Source organism: Bos javanicus, chromosome 7 (assembly GCF_032452875.1).
Source record: "Bos javanicus breed banteng chromosome 7, ARS-OSU_banteng_1.0, whole genome shotgun sequence".
Classification (NCBI taxonomy): Eukaryota; Metazoa; Chordata; class Mammalia; order Artiodactyla; family Bovidae; genus Bos; species Bos javanicus.
This window is the reverse complement of record NC_083874.1, coordinates 10784129-10805856: the sequence shown is the minus strand read 5'-3', so window position 1 is coordinate 10805856 and position 21728 is coordinate 10784129. Positions and strand designations below refer to the sequence as shown.

Here is a 21728-nt window from a genome sequence, read left to right as displayed (position 1 = left end):
TGGTTATAACTTTCCTTCCAAGGAGTAAGCGTCTTTTAATTTCATGGCTGCAGTCACTATCTGCAGTGATTTTGGAGCCCCCCAAAATAAAGTCTGACACTGTTTCCCCATCTATTTCCCATGAAGTGGTGGGACCGGATGCCATGATCTTCATTTTCTGAATGTTGAGCTTTAAGCCAACTTGTTCACTCTCCACTTTCACTTTCATCAAGAGGCTTTTTAGTTCCTCTTCACTTTCTGCCATAAGGGTGGTGTCATCTGCATATCTGAGGTTATTGATATTTCTCCTGGCAATCTTGATTCCAGCTTATGTTTCTTCCAGTCCAGCGTTTCTCATGATGTACTCTGCATATAAGTTAAATAAACAGGGTGACAATATACATCCTTGACGAACTCCTTTTCCTATTTGGAACCAGTCTGTTGCTCCATGTCCAGTTCTAACTGTTGCTTCCTGACCTGCATACAAATTTCTCAAGAGGCAGATCAGGTGGTCTGGTATTCCCATCTCTTTCAGAATTTTCCACAGTTTATTGTGATCCACATAGTCAAAGGCTTTGGCTTAGTTAATAAAGCAGAAATAGATGTTTTTCTGGAACTCTCTTGCTTTTTCGATGATTCAGCGGATGTTGGCAATTTGATCTCTGGTTCCTCTGCCTTTTCTAAAACCAACTTGAACATCAGGTAGTTCACAGTTCACATATTGCTGAAGCCTGGCTTGGAGAATTTTAAGCATTACTTTACTAGCGTGTGAGATGAGTGCAATTGTACGGTAGTTTGAGCATTCTTTGGCATTGCCTTTCTTTGGGATTGGAATGAAAACTGACCTTTTCCAGTCCTGTGGCTACTGCTGAGTTTTCCAAATTTGCTGGCATATTCACAGCATCATCTTTCAGGATTTGGAATAGCTCAACTGGACTTCTGTCATCTCCACTAGCTTTGTTCATAGTGATGCTTTCTAAGGCCCACTTGACTTCACATTCCAGGATGTCTGGCTTTAGGTCAGTGATCACACCATCGTGATTATCTGGGTCGTGAAGATCTTTTTTGTACAGTTCTTCTGTGTATTCTTGCCATCTCTTCTTAATATCTTCTGCTTCTGTCAGGTCCATACCATTTCTGTCCTTTATCGAGCCCATCTTTGCATGAAATGTTCCTTTGGTATATCTGATTTTCTTGAAGAGATCTCTAGTCTTTCCCATTCTGTTGTTTTCCTCTATTTCTTTGCATTGATCGCTGAAGAAGGCTTTCTTATCTCTTCTTGCTGTTCTTTGGAACTCTGCATTCAGATGCTTATATCTTTCCTTTTCTCCTTTACTGTTGGACATATTCTAGAACTCAATAAATATTCTCTTTGCCGCCTACAAGTTGTTGCTTGGTTTAGAAGTTTCAGGCTCCACAGAGGAACAAGTATCTCCCTACAGCTGCCCACGAAGATAGGATTCCTGATTGTTATTACAGGAAGTCCAAAGCTATGCCTTCCCTCCTGGTATTTATTGTTCATTTGCAGAATTTCTTGTGCCTGAGCAAGACTTTCCCATAAGCAGTATTCCCTGGTTATACAACCGACCTTCCAATGTTATCAAGTTTGTGGGGAGCAGAGCTAGAAAGTTAACCCAAGATCAAGTTTGTCTCTAAAGGACAAAGGGTTTTGTTAGCTTTTTACTCATACTCTCTGCATAAAAAAAGGAAAAACTTCAGAAATTCTTCTAATTAAAGCAATTATATTTCTTAAATGTAGCTACATATAAAATATATCATAAATATATAATATGTAAATATATCATGTATCCTTTCTTTTTTAAAGATACACTCATTCAATTTCCATAGTGTTAAGCAATAATAATAATAATAACAATGTATCCTTATTCATTGTGGGAAACTAGAAGTTGGAGTGCTGGCAGCTTTGGGAATTCTTTTGGGTTATCTGGGAAACATTTCAAAGGTCACAGCCAGTGGTTAGCAGCTATAACAATTTTACTCTTATTGAGAATATTAAACTTAATATTTTTTCTTATGACTTGATTGGCTCTATTCTCTGTAAGCTTAATATTTATAAAAAATTTTTCCAAAAAGAAATGTTCTGATCATTTGACATGCCTGCCCTAACACTTTTTCCTGGTTCCATTTTCTTCTTGGTCCTTTTGGAAAGGTTTAGAATGAATTCCCCTTCCCTTCCCCCAAGAAAGAATTTGGAGGTCACTGTTTCTTCAGTGACCTCAATATTTCCACTGCTGAAGAAAATTCCATATTTTCTCAAGAAATGTAGAAACAGTGTTTCAGAAATTTCTCAATTTTGGTTCGCTTAAAAGTAACACATTCTAAGGCTTTTTGGTTAGCAGATGTGGTAGGCATGTACATGGAAGACATAAAGCCAAATGAGATTGGGAGAATTTTTATGGATTAGAATCTTTGGAGCCTGTCTAGTGACATACCTTCTTACAAGTATGTCCTCTCATTTCTATAAAAGATCAGTTAGGGGACAACTGTGGAGAGAAGTCTCAGGTAGTACTTGGAGCGCATTCCTTGATGCCATCAATCCTGAGTTAGCTCAATGAAAGAACAAACAAAACCAACAACCAAGTTCCAGAGAGGTTCTCTTTCTAACAGGACCATTTCCTCTCCCAGGAAGGTCCCATTATTACATGCACTCCTCCTCTATAATTATGTAGAACATTTGGGGTGGGCTTCCTCTTCTGGATCCCTTTCTGTAGTATCCACTACCTCCATGGGGCTCAAGTCCACCTCTTTTTGAAACAGCCATATTTCGAGGGATGATGACCACTCTGCTATGTCTGTGATTGTAAGTCTCCCCCTAAAGGAGTCTACTTTAGATGGTAGTGGTGCTGGTGATATGTTTTACCCATACTTTAAAAAAAATTAATTTTTATTGGACTATAGTTCATTTACAATGTTGTGTTTATTTCTCCTGTTCAGCATATCCACTTAAAAAAAAAAATTTGGCCATGCCATGCGGCATGCAGAATCTTAGTTCTTTGACCAGGGATCGAATCTATGGCCCCTGCATTGGAAACATGGAGTCTTAACCACTGGACCGCCAGGGAAGTCCCTGTATCCACTATTTTAGATTCTATTCCCATAAATCATTACAGAGTATTGGGTAGAGTTCCTTGTGCTATACAGCAGGTTCTTATTAGTTATCTATTTTATTTATTTTTTAAAAAGCTTTTATTTTTATATTGGGGCTTCCCAGGCAGCTCAGTGGTAAAGAATTCACCTGCCAAGCAGGAGACACAGGTTCAATCCTTGGGTTGGGAAGATCAACTGGAGAAGGAAAGGGCAATCCACTCCAGTATTCTTGCCTAGGAAATCCCATGGACAGGGGAGCCTGGCAGTCTAGAGTTCAAGGGGCCACAAAGGGTCGGACATGACTTAGCCCCTAACCCACCACCACTACCATAGTTGATTGGCAATGCTGTGTTAGTTTCGGGGGCACAGCAAAGTGATTCAGTTACATATATGAATGTATCTATTCTTTTTCAAATCATTTTCCCATTTAGGTTATTACATAACATCGATCAGAGTTCCCTGTATAATAAGTAGATCCTTGTTAGTTATCCATTTTAAATACAGCAGTGTGTACATGTCAGTCTCAAATTCCCTAACTATCCCCTACTTGGAATGATGAGAATATATATTAATACAACAGCCAGGTTAGGCACTATTAGTGAGCAAGAAAGAAACAGTGAGAAACAATATGATGGGAATGAGGAATGCAAACCAAGTCATCAGGAAAAGGACTCCTCCCCACACTCGGCATGAAAGGGAGCTTGTTCTAAGACAAGGGAAAGGAAGTTTGGTGTGTCAAGGCGTGGCACATTAGAATAAACCCCAAGTCTTACCTCACTGGGTTTTGAGTCAGCACCAAACCTGCTGGAAAGTGTGTAAGCCTCAGACTCAGATTTAGATTTGATGATCTCACCAAACCACTTTTGGACCTGGAACATCGAAGAAAATACCAGGATTATTTTTGTTAATGTTGGAGAAGTGAAAAGTCAGTGAGTTAGGAAGAGGATGGGAACATTATGAAAAACCTTTTCCTACAAAATGTGATATATGCATACAATGGAATGTAATTTAGCCTTAAAAAGGAATAAAATTCTGAAACAGGCTACAACATGGATAAACCTTGGAGACATTACACTGAGTGAAATATATGTGTTAAAAAAACTGTTAGTCACTCAGTTGTGTCTGACTCTTTGAGACCGCATGGACTGTAGCTCGCCAGTCTCCTCTGTCCATGGGATTTTCCAGGCAAGAATACTGGAGTAGGTAGCCATTTCCTTCTCCAGGGGATCTTCCCAACTCACGGGTTGAACCCAGGTCTTTTGCACTGAGGGCAGATTCTTTATCATTTGAGCCATCAGGAAATATATAAGCCAGACACCAAAGGACAACTACTGTATGATTCCACATGTTGAGAACCTGTAATAGTCAAATTAACTGGGACAGAAAGTAGAGTAGTGGTTACCAGGAGCTTGGCAGGGGAGAATACAGCATTATTGTTTAAGGGATATGAGGTTTCAGTTTGGGATGATCAAAAAGTTCTAGAATGGATGGTGGTGATGGTTGCATGACAATGTCAATGTACCTAATGCTACTGATCTGTACAATTAACAAGGTTAAAATGACAAATTTTGTTATGTATAATTTACCACAATAATTTTTTTCATATTACAGGATACACATTTGTCATAGAAAATTAACAAAATGTGCATATGCAAAGGAATAAGATAGAAGAAAATTGAGGAAGAAAATTCCTCAGTCTAGCTCTCAGGGCTTCTCAGATGGCACTAGTGGTAAAGAATCTACCTGCCGATGCAGGAGACACTAGAGTCACGGGTTTGATTCCTGGATTGGGAAGATCCCCTGGAGTAGGAAATGGCAACATGCTCTAGTATTCTTGCCTGGAAAATCCTATGGACAGAAGAGCCTGGTAGGCTACAGTCCATAGGGTTCCAAAGAGTCAGACACAGCTGAACAACTGAACATGAACACGAACACCCAGAGGAGCTTCCCAGGTGGCTAAGTGGTAAAGAATCCACCTGTCAATGCAGGTTTGATACCTGGGTTGGGAGATCTGCTGGAGGAGTAGATAGCAACCCACTCCAGTATTCTTGCTGGGATAATCCCATGGACAGAGGAACTTGGTGGGCTACTGTCCATGGGGTTGCAAAGAGTCAGACACAACTGAACAACTGAGCACACAGGTACACCCAAGAAACACCAGTAGATCTGTGCAAAAGTGAGACAGGGAAAGAAAGACAGCTAATAAAAGATGTATAACCCTTCATTCTGTGTTTCCACTGTGGACAGCTGGGGTTCAGTGTCACGGGGGGGGGGGTGGGGTTCTGGAGAGAGCATAGGACATACTTCAGGGTTATTCACCTCAGAGACAAGGGAGCTGGGGCATCCATCTACTAGCACCCATCAGTCATTGGTTGAGGCTGCTTTCAAGGGTCACTATTCTCTGAAAATACCAGTTTTCCCTGCACATGAACCAGGCATGTCTTGTGGGCAGTAAGAAGCCCGCTGGCACTGGCACAGGTATTTATAATAAACAATCATGGGCATGTAGAATAGAATGCCAAAGGGCTATGAGGGGGCCATCAGCAGCATCTGCTGGACTTCCCTGGTGGTACAGTGGATGGGAATCCACCTGCCCATACAGGGGACATCAGTTCAATTCCTGGTCTGGGAAGATTCCACGTGCCATGGAGCGACTGAGCCGACGTACTGCAACTACTGAAGCCCGAGCACCCTAGAGCCTGTGCTCCACAATGAGAGACACCACCGTGATGAGGAACTCCTCCAGTGTAGAGTGTGCCCAGCTCTCTGCAACTAGAGAAAGCCCGCACACACCCATACACACAAAGCAGTGAAGACCCAATGCAGCCAAAAATAAATAGACTTAGAAAAATGAACAGACAGAACTAATTTATATATATACAAAGAAAGAGGCCACTGTTTACCTGCTGGCTGAGGAGGCAGTACACCAGGAAGATGAAGACGCCCTGCAGGCTGTTGATGATGGTGAAGAGGTAAGCCATGACGCGGGCAGCCGGTCCCACCTGCAGGAGTCCCAGAAACCACGTGCATCCCAAGATGAAGAGCTGAGCTGTGGCTTTGAGTGTCAGCATCCTGGGTACGAATAATTGATAATGTAAAGAAACCTGATAATGATTGTGACCATTCCTACAGCATAGTTGTTAATGGTGAGCAACTCTGGAGCTAAAATGCCTATGTTTTAAATCCAAGCCAGCACTAACTAACTTTGTGACCTTGGGAAAGTTACTTTCTGGCTTTCTTTCCACCCCTCCCACCTTTTTTTGGGCCATATCATGCAGCTTGGGAGATCTTAGTTCCCTGATCAGGGGTCAAAGCTGGGCCATCGCAGTGAAAGCGATGAATCCTAATCCCTGCACTGCGGGGGAATTTTCCTACTTTCCTGTAACTCAGTTCTCTAATATTTGTAATAGTCCTATTTCATAGGGTTGCTGAAAATATTGAGACTTAACATATGGGACATATTTAGGACAGCACGTAGAACAAAATTGTGCATGCAAAGTTGCTTCAGTCATGTCCGACTCTTTGTAACCCCATGGACTGTAGCCCATCAGGCTCCTCTGTCCATGGGATTCTCTAGGCAAGAATATTGGAGTGGGTTACCATTTCCTATTCCAGGGGATCTTCCTGACACAGGGATCGAATCCGCATCACCTGTGTCTCCTGCATTGGCAGGTGGGTTCTTTACCACTAGCGCCACCCAAATTAGTACCATACACATGCAGAACATTCTAAAACTATAAAGTTCTTTGTCTCATTCTGTCTATATCACTTATAGATGGGGAGGTCTTATAGTTTGTTATTCAAGCAGGAAGGCTTTTGAGATCAAAAGGGGTGCAATTCAGGGGAACTATATTCATTATCTTGTAACAAGCTATAATAGAAAAGAATCTGAAAAAGAATATATAATATATACGTGTGTGTGTGTAACCAAATCATTTTGTGGTACACATGAAACTAACATAACATTTTAAATTAACTATGCTTCAATAAAAAAGGGATGTTATTAAAACATAATGCATCAGCAAACATAAACTGGGACCATTCCAGGAAAACTGAGATGCAAGGTCACCTTATTTATATATCTATATATCTCTAATTTTAAAATATAGTATGTAACTGAGAAAAGCTAGTTGAGGAACAATTTGTGTAGTGTGATGCTATTGTATGTATGCTCTGTTCTATAGAAAATGCACAGAAAAAGGCCTGGGAAAATATCAGATACATCATACCATACAGTTTCTTACCTCTGGATTTCCTGGTAGGTAAAGTAGTAGGAAAACTGGGAGCAAGGGGCTATCACTTTTAACTTTATATATTTTGAAAACTTTTGACAAATAATAAACAAGTAACAAATGTGCTGTTTTTGTGATTACAATGAAAACCTCAGCAAACTACAAGTTCAAATTAAGACGGATGGTGCACACTATTTACAATAGCCAGGACATGGAAGCAACCTGTTGACAGATGGATAGATAAACAATTTGTGGTACATACATAACAAAAGTACAATGAAATATTACTCAGCAAGAAAAAGGAACAAATGAGAGTCAGCTGAACTGAAGTGGATGAACCTAGAGCCTGTTATACAGAGTGAAGTAAGTCGGAAAGGGAAAAACAAATAAATAAATAAATATCATATATTAAGGCATATATATAGAATCTAGAAAAATGGTGCTGATGAACCTATTTGCTAGGCAGGAATAGAGATAGAGACATAGAGAATAGATCTGTGGACACAGCAGGGGAAGGAGAGGGTGGGACAAATGAGAGAGTAGCATTGAAACATATACATTACCATGGGTAAGATAGTTAATGGGAAGCTGTTGTATAGCACAGGGACATCAGCTCAATGTGATGACCTAGAGAGGTGGGATGCGGGGGGTTGAGGGAGGTTCAAGAGGGAGGGATATATGTATATTCATGGCTGATTCACATTGTTGTATGGAAGAAAGCAACACAACACTGAAGAGCAATTGTCTCCACTTAAAAATAAATTAAAAAAAAGATGGATGCTGCAAAATAAAAAAAAATACTCATAGTCCCCAATTTTTGGAAACAGTATTATACAAAATATATTTTAACCTAAATCTTTCCTGAACTATTGCCTCTTGTGTTTTGCAGCAGGGAAGTCCCTCCTCTTGTTTTTAGTGTTAGATCTCTTTCCTTTCTGAGATTCATCAAGGACACATGCATGCCCAGTTAGAAACTACATTTCCCAGCCTCCTTTGCAGCTAGGTGTCACCACATGACCAAAGTCTAACCAATGGGGTATGAGTAAATATGGAACTTGGCAAATTGCATGTCACTTCCTTCCCATGGATGGGATATAACATCCTACGGGCTGGCGGAGCAACAAAAATAGAAAGAGCTTGAGTCCTGGATCGCTCTGTGGAGCTCTGTTCTGTGGCATGAGAGTAATATAAACTTCTATCTCACTTTTTTTTTTAATTAATTTTTTTTAAATTTTATAACATGTATAATATCTATCTCACTTTCTTTTTTTGAGTCCCGGTAATTGAATATAGCTTCTCATTGTGGCAGTGGAAGGCGGCAGTGATCTTGCTAGTTCCTAGAGGCTGACTGTGCATCTATGTCTCTGTGGATATGTAGGAGGGACCAGTAAGAAGTGAGTAGAAGAAAAGGGGGTTAGAAAATACCATTTTATTTAGAAAATACCTTAACTTACTTTATGTTCCGGATGGTTGACACTTCACTGTTGAGAGAGGAAAGTTTTCTTTTCAAAATCCAAAAAACCATGACAAAAAATACAAAATTCACCTGCAAGAGTGACACAGACCATGGAGAATACAAGTTAAAATGTACTGTGTCTATTCAATTTGTGGTAACATACTGTAGAGCACAATGTGGTCTTCTAAATAGGAGGGAAACCCAAAATGGAAGGGACATATATACATATATGTATTGCTGATTCCTTTTGCTGTGCAGTAGAAGTTAACAAAACATTGTAAAACAACTATACTGAAAAAAAATTGAAAAGCCATTAAACAAAATGTACCATGTCTGCTGTAGATTGCACATGACCCCTACCTCCCAGCACATAGATTTGAATTGGTAGCAGGTGGAAAAATCAAACCATATAATTGAGAAAATGCGTGTCCCTGTTCTATTCTGCACCCAGCATGTCTGGTGCTTCTGCTTAGGTCAGGAACACTGGAGCCACGTATTCACTCACACAGATAATGGCACAGACAGGTCCAAGGAAAGCCCAGATGAATTTCTGGTCCAGGTGAAGCCAGCATCTGGGAACAATGGGAAAAGGAACACGAAGGGAGATCAAAGAAAGCACATGAAATGGACACGAAATGACATCTTTTTATAACAGAGAACTTTCCCAATGTTTCTTGAAAATGTCAGCTGATGACAATGCAGGCTTTGATTGTTTGCTTCCATGTGTTACTGCTACATGAAACAGTTTACAAGCACAGACCTGTTGAATTTTAATACCAGTATTTCGAGGGTGGTGAACCATGGAGATGACTATTATCCCCGTTTCAGTAACGAGGGCACTGAGACTCGAGGGGGCTTTCCAGGTGGCCCAGGGGTAAAGAATCCGCCTGCAATGCAGGATACACGGCAGAAGCCATGGGTTTGATCCCTGGGTTGGGAAGATCCCCTGAAGGAGAAAATGCCAACCCACTCCAGTATTGCTGCTTGGGAAATGCCATGGACAGAGGAGCCTGGCAGGCTACAGTTCATGGGATCACAGAGTTGGACATGACTTAGCAACTGAGCATGAGACTTGAGGACTTGAGGTCACAAATTATGGGAAGGATAAAGCTGGGACCTAACTGCAATATTTTCCACATCATCTTTCCCTGCCTCACTGGGAAAGAAGTTAGAGCCCTTACACTCAAAGGGAAAGTAGAGTGCATTTGTTGTGTTTATCCGAATCATTGCCAATAACACTGCCCTCAAATCTGTCCATGGCACAGGGTGAGAGTCAATCTTACCGATCAGGTGTTCCATAAAGATGAGGCCTGGAGGCTGCAGAAATGGCCACAATCACAGCTGGGACTCCATAGCCCACTGGGAACATAAGCCACTTCATGAGTCTGTTGATACTGGAGTAGTTGACCACCGTCAGGTTGCGTGCAGTGAGGAAGAGGTGCAGACCCTCCAGCAGCATCCAGGTGAAGGAGGCCAGGTAGAGATAGTGTAAGGCACCTGCGATGATGGCGCACAGCACCTGGGGGAGGAGGAAGGTGTCACCAGGAGGGTCTGTTAGGGTGGAGCATGGCCCTAGGACCTCTCCTTAATACTGGCATTGAGTTCAGAAGCACTGCTATTAGATCATGGTTGTTGAAAGTAAAGATGGTTGATAATGCCAGCACTGCTCACCTCGCCATGCATCCTCCATCTAGGACCCTAGGTTATTTTATTGAGGGGTCCGAGGCAGCATGGCCCCATGAATTCAGGATCCCCTGAGGCAGGCACATTCTGGGACAGTATAAGTACCTTGTTCTCAGTTCTGTCGATGGCTGTGAGGAAGAGCAGGTGGGCCAGGAAGAGGCAGAGCGAGAGCTGCAGGTGGAGCGAGGTGCTGGTGTTCTGGATGGCTTTGCACAGCAGGAAGGTGAGGGCCGCCAGGAGGAGGCAGAGCAGGGAGAGGCTCAGCCCCACGTAGGTGATCACAGTCAGTGCGGGATCCTCCTCCTGGGACCCAGCAGAGAGGGGACCACAGTCATGCTTTCCTGCCCTGGGATTATATTCTCCCACCCCTTGGAATTTGGCATCCCAAAATAGGCAGACCACCTGTATCTCTGCAATGAGGGGAGGGGTGCAGACTTCCTGTGTGCTGTCACCCAGCCGATGTCATCAATAAGTCCTCTGAACCCACCTTTAGGATATATATATATAGGTGACCTTTTCCCACCAACTCTGCAGCTGCCATCCAAATCCTGAGCACCATCATCTCTCTGCCGGGCTACTTCTGCTGCACTGCTGACCATTCTTGACTCAGGAGCCAGAGATACTTTCTAATAACATAAATCTGTAGCATCCCTGATGCACGTCCTCTATGGTCTCTCCACTGCAATTTGAATGAAATCTAAACTCCTGACTATGGCATTTGTGGTCTGACACTTTTCCTCTGCTCCCTTCTCTCCAAACCTGACTTTTCCCACTTCCCTCTCATTCACTCTATTCTTTCTAGAACCCACTGGGTTTGTGTGCTCTGTCTCATGGATTTGCCTATTCCAAATATTTATTTTTAAAGTTTATTTTATATTTGGCTGTGCTGGGTCTTCATTGCTGCTTGTGGGCTTTCTCTAGTTGTGGCGGGTGGGGGCGACTCTCTTGTTGCTGTGTGAGGGCTTCTTACTGTGGCGGCTTCCCTTATTGCAGAGCACAGGCTCTAGAGCGAGTCGGCTTTAGTACTCGTGGCACGTGGGCTCAGTAGTTGCGGCTAGTAGGCTCCAGAGCACAAGCTCAGTTGCTCCTCAGCATGTGGGATCCTCCCAGACCAGGGATCAAACCCTGTATAAGAATGTCTTATACCCAAGGGTGTCCCTTGTATAAGGCAGATCCTTAACCACTGACCACCAGGGAAGGCCAGATTTGCCTATCCTAGACATTTCATGTAAGTGGAACCCTACAGTATATGGTCCTTTGTGTCTAACATCTTTCACTCAGCATGGTATTTTTGAGATTCATCCACGTTGTAACACTGCTGACTTAATATTCAGATTTCAGCTTGAATAGCTCATTCTCCTCCGATCACTCTATCTAAAGCAGTATGCTTCTCCTATCACTCCAGACTTGATCTGTTAAACTTTTCTTTATAGCAGTGATGGCCACCCAGTAGTGTAGTAGTGTGAGTTGCTCAGCTGTGTCTGACTCTTTGTGATCCTGTGGACTGTAGCCCGCCAGGCTCCTCTGTCCATAGGGTTTTCCAGGCAAGAATTGGAGTGGGTTGCCATTTCCTTCTCTAGGGGATCTTCCCAACCCAGGGATCAAACCCACGTCTGTTACATCTCCTGCACTGGCAGGCAGGTTCTTTACCATAGGGCCAGCTAGCAGGGCCTCAAAAGGGGTTAGCTAGAGGAATTCAATAGTTACATCCTACCTGGCCATGCAAGGCCATGAGAACAGCAAAACTGGACAGGTGAGTGGAGCTGCATATCGTGTGAGTCTTGTTCGCTTGTTTCAGAGCACAGCCATCCTTGGACCAGCGGCCGCCCTCCTTTGTGTCTTTCCAGTAGACGCAGAAGGTCTTCTTGACCCCGGGCTTCACCTGAAAATAGAACAGGCTCCTCATGTCGTTCCTTGGGAGGGACAACTCTACATGTCAGCCTTGGCTGGTGACACCATGGGTTAAAGAGGATCAGCTGATTTCTATTTTAAGTGAAGAAGATGACCACCATATACCTGCCCCCAGAATCCCAGGGATTCCACATAACAGAAAACAAGCTCATCTCTCTCTCTGGGAGTCAGAATTTTGCAAGATGTTACTGGTTTCAGGACTTTGTCCTCCACCATGGGGGTCAAATAGAAAAAAGAGTATAAGACCCACACAAATAGGAAAAGGAGTTCATCAAGGCTGTATATTGTCACCCTGCTTATTTAACTTATATGCAGAGTACATCATGAGAAATGCTGGGCTGGAAGAAGCACAAGCTGGAATCAAGATTGCCAGGAGAAATATCAATAACCTCAGATATGCAGATGACACCACCCTTATGGCAGAAAGTGAAGAGGAACTAAAAAGCCTCTTGATGAAAGTGAAAGTGGAGAGTGAACAAGTTGGCTTAAAGCTCAACATTCAGAAAACGAAGATCATGGCATCCGGTCCCATCACTTCATGGGAAATAGATGGGGAAACAGTGGAAACAGTGTCAGACTTTATTTTTTTGGGCTCTAAAATCACTGCAGATGGTGACTGCAGCCATGAAATTAAAAGACGCTTACTCCTTGGAAGGAAAGTTATGACCAACCTAGATAGCATATTGAAAAGCAGAGACATTACTTTGCCAACAAAGGTTCGTCTAGTCAAGGCTATGGTTTTTCCTGTGGTCATGTATGGATGTGAGAGTTGGACTGTGAAGAAGGCTGAGCGCCAAAGAATTGATGCTTTTGAACTGTGGTGTTGGAGAAGACTCTTGAGAGTCCCTTGGACTGCAAAGAGACCCAACCAATCCATTCTTAAGGAGATCAGCCCTGGGATTTCTTTGGAAGGAATGATGCTAAAGCTGAAACTCCAGTACTTTGGCCACCTCATGTGAAGAGTTGACTCATTGGAAAAGACTCTGATGCTGGGAGGGATTGGGGGCAGGAGGAGAAGGGGATGACAGAGGATGAGATGGCTGGATGGCATCACTGACTCAATGGACGTGAGTCTGAGTGAACTCCAGGAGTTGGTGATGGACAGGGAGGCCTGGCGTACTGCGATTCATAGGGTTGCAAAGAGTCGGACATGACTGAGCGGCTGAACTGAACTGAACTGAAAGTTTTCTTCCAAGTACTCTCTAAGTCAAATTTCCTTGATTTCTATATCAATTCTGCCTTGACCTCTTACAACACAGTAATTGCTCTTGCGATGACAGGGCTAGTGTAGGGAAGAGACATCACCAGGAGAGAGAAGAAAGTCAGCCTTAAGTTTCTCTCTCTCTTTTTTTGGTCTCAAGGATGTCCAGAGCATCATTTAATTGGGCCAAGGAGATGAGCTAGATGTTCTCCTGTTTGGGGGCCATATCTCCTTTGATAATCCGCCAGACCATCCCTAGATATCTCACTCCATGCCTGCTGTCCCATGCCCTACATCAAAAATTTCATACCTAGATTTCATGCATCAGATGGAGAAAACCTATGTTTCTTCATCTTCCCTCACTTCATTCTTGTTTTCTTAAAATGTAAAAAATATTATTTTTTCTAGTTTTATTGAGATTTGGTATATAGCATTGTATAAGTTTAAGGTATACAGTGTAATGATTGATATATGTATCTACTGCAAAATAATTATTGCAATAAGGTAGTTAATGTCCATCACTTCACATAATTACAATTTGCATTTTGTGGTGAGAACTTTTAAAAGCTACTCTGTCAGCAACTTTCAAATATACAATACAGTATTGTTAAATTGGAGTCATCCTTCTCTCCATCACATCCCCAGAACTCATTCATCTATAACTGGAAGCTGTAACCTTTGATCATTTTTACCTGTTTCTCCCACCTGCCATCCCTGGCAACCACCAATCTGTCCTTTGTTTCTGTGAGCTTGGTTTTCTCAGATTCCACGTATAGATGAGATCATTTGATATTTCTTTCTGTGTCTGACTTACTTCACTTAGCCATAATGCCCTCAAGGTTCATCTATGTTGTGAAACAATGGCAGGATTTCTTGCAACTCTTACTTTCTAAATGGAGGTGGCTATGTCTGGCTATTAACCCTCCTGCCTTTAAGAGTTTGGGCAGGGAATGCAAGAAGGCAACGGATTATATAAAAATTTTCCTTCTAATTGAATTATGTAGTCTTAGTAATTAATTCCATGTGTCTATGCAAGAATAAACACTATGTCTCAATTCAGATTTCACAGATGTAGGAGGTACCTGCAACTAAAATAATTCCATGTACTAAAATGACACTGCACAAGACAAATATCATGTAAATCACTTATGTATTAATAACTTGAAAATTTCTACCACATTAAAAAAGGAAAAGAAACAGATCAAATCAATTTTAGGAACCTATTTTATTTAGCCCCCATATTCAAAATAGGGCTTTCCAGGTTTCACTAGTGGTAAAGAACCTGCCTGCCAATGCAGGAGACAAAAGAGACATAGGTTCGATCCCTGGGTCGGGAAGATCCCCTGAAGGAGGGCATGGCAACCCACTCCAGTATACTTGCCTGGAGAATCCCATTGACAGAGGAGCCTGGAGGGATACAGTCCATAGTGTCACAAACAGTCAGACATGACTGAAGTGACTTAGCATGCATGTATGCATATTCAAAATAATATCATTTAGGAAGCAACAGTTAGAACTGGACATGGAACAACAGACTGGTTCCAAATAGGAAAAGGAATACGTCAAAGCTGTATATTGTCACCCTGCTTATTTAACTTATATGCAGAGTACATCATGAGAAACGCTGGACTGGAAGAAACACAAGCTGGAATCAAGATTGCTGGGAGAAATATCAATAACCTCAGACATGCAGATGATAGCACCCTTATGGCAGAAAGTGAAGAGGAACTAAAAAGCCTCTTGATGAAAGTGAAAGTGGAGAGTGAACAAGTTGGCTTAAAGCTCAACATTCAGAAAACGAAGATCATGGCATCCGGTCCTATCACTTCATGGGAAATAGATGGGGAAACAGTGGAAACAGTGTCAGACTTTATTTTTTTGGGCTCTAAAATCACTGCAGATGGTGACTGCAGCCATGAAATTAAAAGACGCTTACTCCTTGGAAGGAAAGTTATGACCAACCTAGATAGCATATTGAAAAGCAGAGACATTACTTTGCCAACAAAGGTTCGTCTAGTCAAGGCTATGGTTTTTCCTGTGGTCATGTATGGATGTGAGAGTTGGACTGTGAAGAAGGCTGAGCGCCAAAGAATTGATGCTTTTGAACTGCAGTGCTGGAGAAGACTCTTGAGAGCCCCTTGGACTGAAAGGAGACCCAATCAGTCCATCCTAAAGGTGATCAGTACTGGGTGTTCATTGGAGGGACTGATGTTAAAGCTGATACTCCAGTACTTTGGCCACCTCATGTGAAGAGTTGACTCACTGGAAAAGACTCTGATGCTGGGAGGGATTGGGGGCAGGAGGAGAAGGGGACAACAGAGGATGAGATGGCTGGATGGCATCACTGACTCGATGGACGTGAGTCTGAGTGAACTCCGGGAGTTGGTGATGGACAGGGAGGCCTGGTGTGCTGCGATTCATGGGGTCGCAAAGAGTCGGACATGACTGAGCGACTGAACTGAACTGAACTGAATGTGTCAGACTAAAGAGCCTCTTGATGAAAGTGAAAGAGGAGAGTGAAAAAGTTGGCTTAAAGCTCAACATTCAGAAAACTAAGATCATGGCATCTGGTCCCATCAATTCATGGCAAATAGATGGGGAAACAGTGGAAACAGTGTCAGACTTTATTTTTGGGGGCTCCAAAATCACTGCAGATGGTGACTGCAGCCATGAAATTAAAAGATGCTTACTCCTTGGAAGCAAAGTTATGACCAACCTAGACAGCATATTAAAAAGCAGAAACATTACTTTGCCAACAAAGGTCCGTCTAGTCAGTGGTTTTTCCAGTGGTCATGTATGGATGTGAGAGTTGGACTATAAAGAAAGCTGAGCGCCGAAAAATTGATGCTTTTGAACTGTGGTGTTGGAGAAGACTCTTGAGAGTCCCTTGGACTGAAAGGAGATCCAACCAGTCCATCCTAAAGGTGATCAGTCCTGGGTGTTCATTGGAAGGACTGATGTTGAAGCTGATACTCCAATACTTCGGCCACCTGATGCAAAGAGCTGACTCATTTGAAAAGACCCTGATGCTGGGAAAGATTGAGGGCAGGAGGAGAAGGGGACAACAGAGGATGAGATGGCTGGATGGCATCACTGACTCAATGGACATGGGTTTGGGTGGACTCCGGGAGTTAGTGATGGACAGGGAGGCCCGAGTGCTGCAGTTAATGGGGTCGTAGAGTCAGACACAAGTGAGCGACTGAACTGAACTGAATGTGTCAATATAAATCAATATATGTAATCACGATAAAATTATTGAGATGCTTAACACATTGTTTTTCTTACAAAGTCTTCAAAGTCTGGAAATACTAATTCTAAATCTGGAAATGCTAACCCTTCAAAAATCTCAATTCAGACTCACATACTTCAAATGCTCAATAAATCTAGTTGGCTCCTGGTTATGACACTGGACAGTGCAGGTCCAGAACCATCGACAGGGAGTATATGCAATTGTTTGGCCTAACATCCATGAAACCCAAGCAAGTACAAATTGCAGCTTTGACTCACCTTCATGTGCTGAAAATTTAGAATCACAGGCTGGGAGAGAGATGTGTTCTTTTTGGGTTCAATAGCAGCACTTACTACTTGTGAGTTCAGGTAAACTTGATCTTTCTCATTCATCTCTTCAAAAAAACTTGCATTTATGATGTTTCCAAGAGAAGAGTATGAAACGAAGGCAACTGCACTAGTACCTGAGGAAACAGAATAATGGAGATTGGGATTGACATATACACACTCGTGGTGCAGGCTCAGTCGCTCATCTGTGTCTGATTCTTTGTGACCCCATGGACTGTAGCCCACCAGGCTCCTCTGTCCATGGGATTTTCCAGGCAAGAATACTGGAGTGGGTTGCCATTTCCTTCTCCAGGGGATCTTCCTGACCTAGGGATTGAACCTGTGTCTCCTGCATTATAGGCAGGTTCTTTACCACTGAGCCACCAGGGAAGCCCTTAGTCATATTAATACATATATATTTAGTTTGTTGAATTCAATTAATGTGATGTCGAGCATCACATTATATGTTATGCTGAAGAGGAAAAGTTAAATTTTGACGTAACCTCCTGCTCCTTCTGCCTCTGTAACTCAGCTTGCCCCTTGCAAAGTCTAGGTCACGTAGGTCACATAGTCTCAGAAAGTGGGGACTGGCAATAGTAGGAGCTGGAGTTTGTCTCACTCACCCTTGTCCTGCTCTTTGCAGTTGCCCAGCCCCTGCAAACCTGCTTAATCATGCCTGTCCAGGTCAGGCATCCCCCTCCCCATCGTGACCAATGTTCCTGAGTACACAAAACCCCTTGGTTTAAACCAGCCTATTAACAGCTAGTGTTTCCCACTATAGTCTGTCTATAAAAACTCTGTAATCCCTTTGTTCGGGGCTCAGAGCTTGGAGTGTTAACTCCTCTGGGCCCGCCAGCGTAATAAACCTGAGCTCTCCAACTCTCCGAGTGTGGTGCTTGGTTTCTCGAGTACTGGTTTCTGCAACAGTGCCACAATTTATTTCTTGGAAACATAAACGATGCAATTTTGATGAGAAAAGGACAAAAAAGAAAGTGAAATTTTAATAAAAATACACACCTAGAGGTAACTGCTGTTTAAGTTATGGATTTTTTTTCTAGGTATATATATATTGCATCCAAATACACCTCATGTCCAAGATTTGTTAATGGACAAAATGTTGCAAGGAAAAGCCCATTCTGACTCCAGGTTGGATCTGTTACTTTAACCTTTGCTTCCTGTTGCTTTTGTTCACTGCTTGTACATAATGGCCTGCCACAGGGAACCCTGCCCTACTGCCTGAATATTAAACTAAAGTGTCCTTTGTTCAAGACCTTGTCCACCTGTGGATGGCTACAGACATCCTCCAGGAGATATTTGCCAGAGTAATGGACTTTGTAGGGCTTCCCTGATGGCTCAGTGGTAAAAGACTCTGCCTGCATTGCAGGAGACATTGCTTCGATGCCTGGGTTGCGAAGATCCCCTGAAGGAGGAAATGGCAACCCACTCTGGTGTTCTTGCCTGGGAAATCCCATGGATAGAGGAGCCTGCACTGAGCAGACACACACGCAATGGGCTTTCTTCTTTGCTTCCTTACCCCCATCCGACATCTCTATTCTATAAAGGAACCTGGAATCTAGACCCTGATAGTTATTTTGAGACATCAGTGTGCCATTTTCTCAATAAACCAGCTTTCAAATAAAGTGATTTTCCTTGTCTCAACACCTCATCTCTCAAATTTATTGGCTGGTTGTGTGGTAAGCAGAGCGAGCCTGGACTCAGTGACAATGTGACCGAGTTTCCTTTTATGGAGAGCTGAGTATCAAGGATTATCTGATTCTATGGGGCGTTGCGATTCACCTTTTATGGACTTTCTATTGCCAAGCAATTTCACAACTCTGTAGGCATAGAAGATAACATGAAGAAACTTGATAGTAGTGGAAATGGCTCTTTCCCTAGACAAAGATGCATTTTGTCTGGTAGACATGTAGTTTTCTGTTATAGAAAATATAATTCTGAACATTGCATTGTAGTATCGCCCTATAGAATATTAACCAGCTTTTGCATGAGTTAGCATATCATTTCAGAATTTGTGACTGATTTATATAGCAATATGTTTGTATACATGTGTATCTGCTCTTTGAATTCCCTCTGAGCATGTCTTAACATTTCATAGATTCCCTCATCAATTAATGAGCTGATGGAATTTTTTTCATGACTTTGAAAAAGTCTTTATTGAATTTGTTACAACATTGCTTCTGTTTTTTATGTTTTGGTCTTTTGGCCATCCCAAGGCATGTGGGATCTCAGCTCACAGACCAGGGATGGAATCTGCAGCCCCTGCATTGGAAGGTGAAGTCTTAACCGCTGGACCACCAGGGATGTCCTAGGAGTTCATATGATCTTTGATGTACCTTCATTTATATTTGAAAATGGTATTTACCTTTTCATTATGTATCTCTTTGAAAATGGTATATAGATGTATACACATACACACACAAAAACACAAACGTATATACACGCACATAGGCACACTTACTCACATATATGAGGGTCAAAATAAAAGATTTCAGTGTCTCCTCTCATATTCTGAGGCATACAAAGTATTTCTGGACCTGAATCCTTTGTTGTATTGAATAGGGTAAGACTGGAGAGACAAGAGAAACTGGAAAAACTAAGAGAGGCTAAACTGATTTACATAAGAAGGGATATAAATCTACCCTTAGGAGAAAAAGATATAAAGGCTGGGCTGTCTATGGCTGATTCCTGTTGATATTTGGTAGAAACCAATGCAATACTGTAAAGCAATTATACTTAAATAAAAAAAAATTGTGTTATTGTTGTTTTTCAGCCGCTAAGTGCTGTTTGACTCTCTGCGACCCCATGGACTACAGCACTCCAGGCTCCTCTGTCCTCCACTATCTCCACTATCTGGAGGAGGAAATGGCAATCCACTCCAGTATTCCTGCCCGGGGAACTCCATGAACAGTGTAACAATTGGGAGGGAGGGGCAGAGAAGAGGCAGGTGGAATTTGGAAGGAGAGGAAAGAGACTGGGTCAGCCATAAAGAGGAAAAGGAAAGTAAAGTTAACCGTCTATATCTGCAGGTTCTGTATCCACAGATTCTATGAACCTTGGATTGAAAATATTTTTAAAAATCCCAGGGACTTCCCAGGGAATCCCAGGGTGCTTCAGTTGCTAAGACTCTGCGTTCTCAAGGCAGGGGGCCCAGGTTCAATCCCTGGTCAGGGAACTAGATCCCACGTGCCGCAACTAAGACCCAGTGCAGCCAAATAAATAAATAAACATAAAAAATTCGAGAAAGTCTCAGAAAGCAAAACTTGAATTTGCTTTGCATCCGCAACTATTTTCTTAGCTTTTGCATTGTATTAGGTATTATAAATAATCTAGAGATGATTTAAAATATAAGGGAGCATGTGCATAAGGTTATATGCACATCTATGTCAAATACTATTGATAAACCATTTTATATAGGGACTTGAGCGTTCATGGATTTTCATGTCTGGAGGGTCCAGGAACCAATCCCTCTTGGAGACTAAAGGACAGCTATAAAAGGAAATTGGGTAAGTCTTGTGTGATATCATTCCACTTCCTCTGCTGTCTCTTGAAGACTTCAGTAATGACTAACTTGTTTTATAAGGCCTTTAGAACTGGTTTTGTGTTTCTTTTGCATGAAACAAAATGTTGAGGCTGGACCCAAGGAAATCCATTTGTAGTTGGTACAAGTATTTCAATCTCTTTAGATATAAATCTAATTATTTCTTTTCCATATATATTATATATATATAGTAAAGTTATAAGAGGAGAAGGGGACGGCAGAGAATGAGATGGTTGGATGGCATCATTGACTCAATGGACATGAATTTGAGCAAGCTCTGGGAGTTAGTGATGGATGGGGAAGCCTGGCATGCTCTGCAGTCCAGGGGGTTTCAAAGAGTTGGACATGACTGAGCGACTGAACTGAACTGGTATATATTATATAGTATAAACCAGATATAGATAACATATACGGAAATCATTACCTATGTGCTTACTCGCTCTGTTGTGTCCAACTCTTGGCGACCCTATGGACTGTAACCCTCCAGGCTGCTCTGTCCATGGGATTTCCTAGGCAAGAATACTGGCGTGGGTTGCCATTTCCTCCTCCAGGGGCTCTTCCCCACCCTGGGATTGAACCTGTGTCCCCTGCATTGCAGGCAGATTCTTTACCTGCTGAGCCATCAGGGAAGCCCTCTATCTATCTATTTATCTACCTATCCGTCTTTTTCTTTTTCTAGTGCCTACTGTGTCCAGACATTATTCTGGGGATACAGTGGGGGACAAAATAGCCTGAATTTCTCTTCTTATTGATCTTACTTTCTGGTGCAGGAAACAAACATAAATAAGCAAATAAAGGTGTTAGATAATCGTCGACTGAAGCCGCCCACCTTGGCCAGGCATGATGATAACCACTTGGGTGAGTTGTCTCACAACAGGAGGTCCCAATGAGGAACTTGGTACTACCACCTGAAAACTAACCGGGAGAATTTGGGAGGGGCCAAAAGAGGGAGGAGACAACCATCCTCCCAGAATCCTTTGCACTGGAATCCGTCTTGGCTGAGAGATGCTCGGGCCACCAGGAAGGACCCTGACTCAGACTGTGGGC

At 42.4% G+C, this 21728-nt stretch overlaps 1 protein-coding gene across 4 annotated transcripts in view; it reads right to left on the bottom strand.

Moving 5' to 3' along the window:
* Positions 1-21728, bottom strand: part of ADGRE3 (adhesion G protein-coupled receptor E3) — a 64187-nt gene that overhangs the window by 1264 nt on the left and 41195 nt on the right. For 2 of the 4 annotated variants that reach the window (XM_061421844.1, XM_061421846.1), the window contains 8 exons: positions 17078-17262; positions 12173-12340; positions 10564-10761; positions 10059-10294; positions 9281-9347; positions 8774-8865; positions 5991-6159; positions 1160-3956 (listed from right to left, as the gene is read on the bottom strand). In XM_061421844.1, coding sequence (XP_061277828.1) covers positions 3747-3956; positions 5991-6159; positions 8774-8865; positions 9281-9347; positions 10059-10294; positions 10564-10761; positions 12173-12340; positions 17078-17262 — 1325 coding nt within the window. In that variant the 3' untranslated portion in view covers positions 1160-3746. Of the gene's footprint in view, positions 1-1152; positions 3957-5990; positions 6160-8773; positions 8866-9280; positions 9348-10058; positions 10295-10563; positions 10762-12172; positions 12341-17077; positions 17263-21728 lie in introns of those variants that run through there. The other 2 variants (XM_061421845.1, XM_061421847.1) reach the window with 2 other exon arrangements.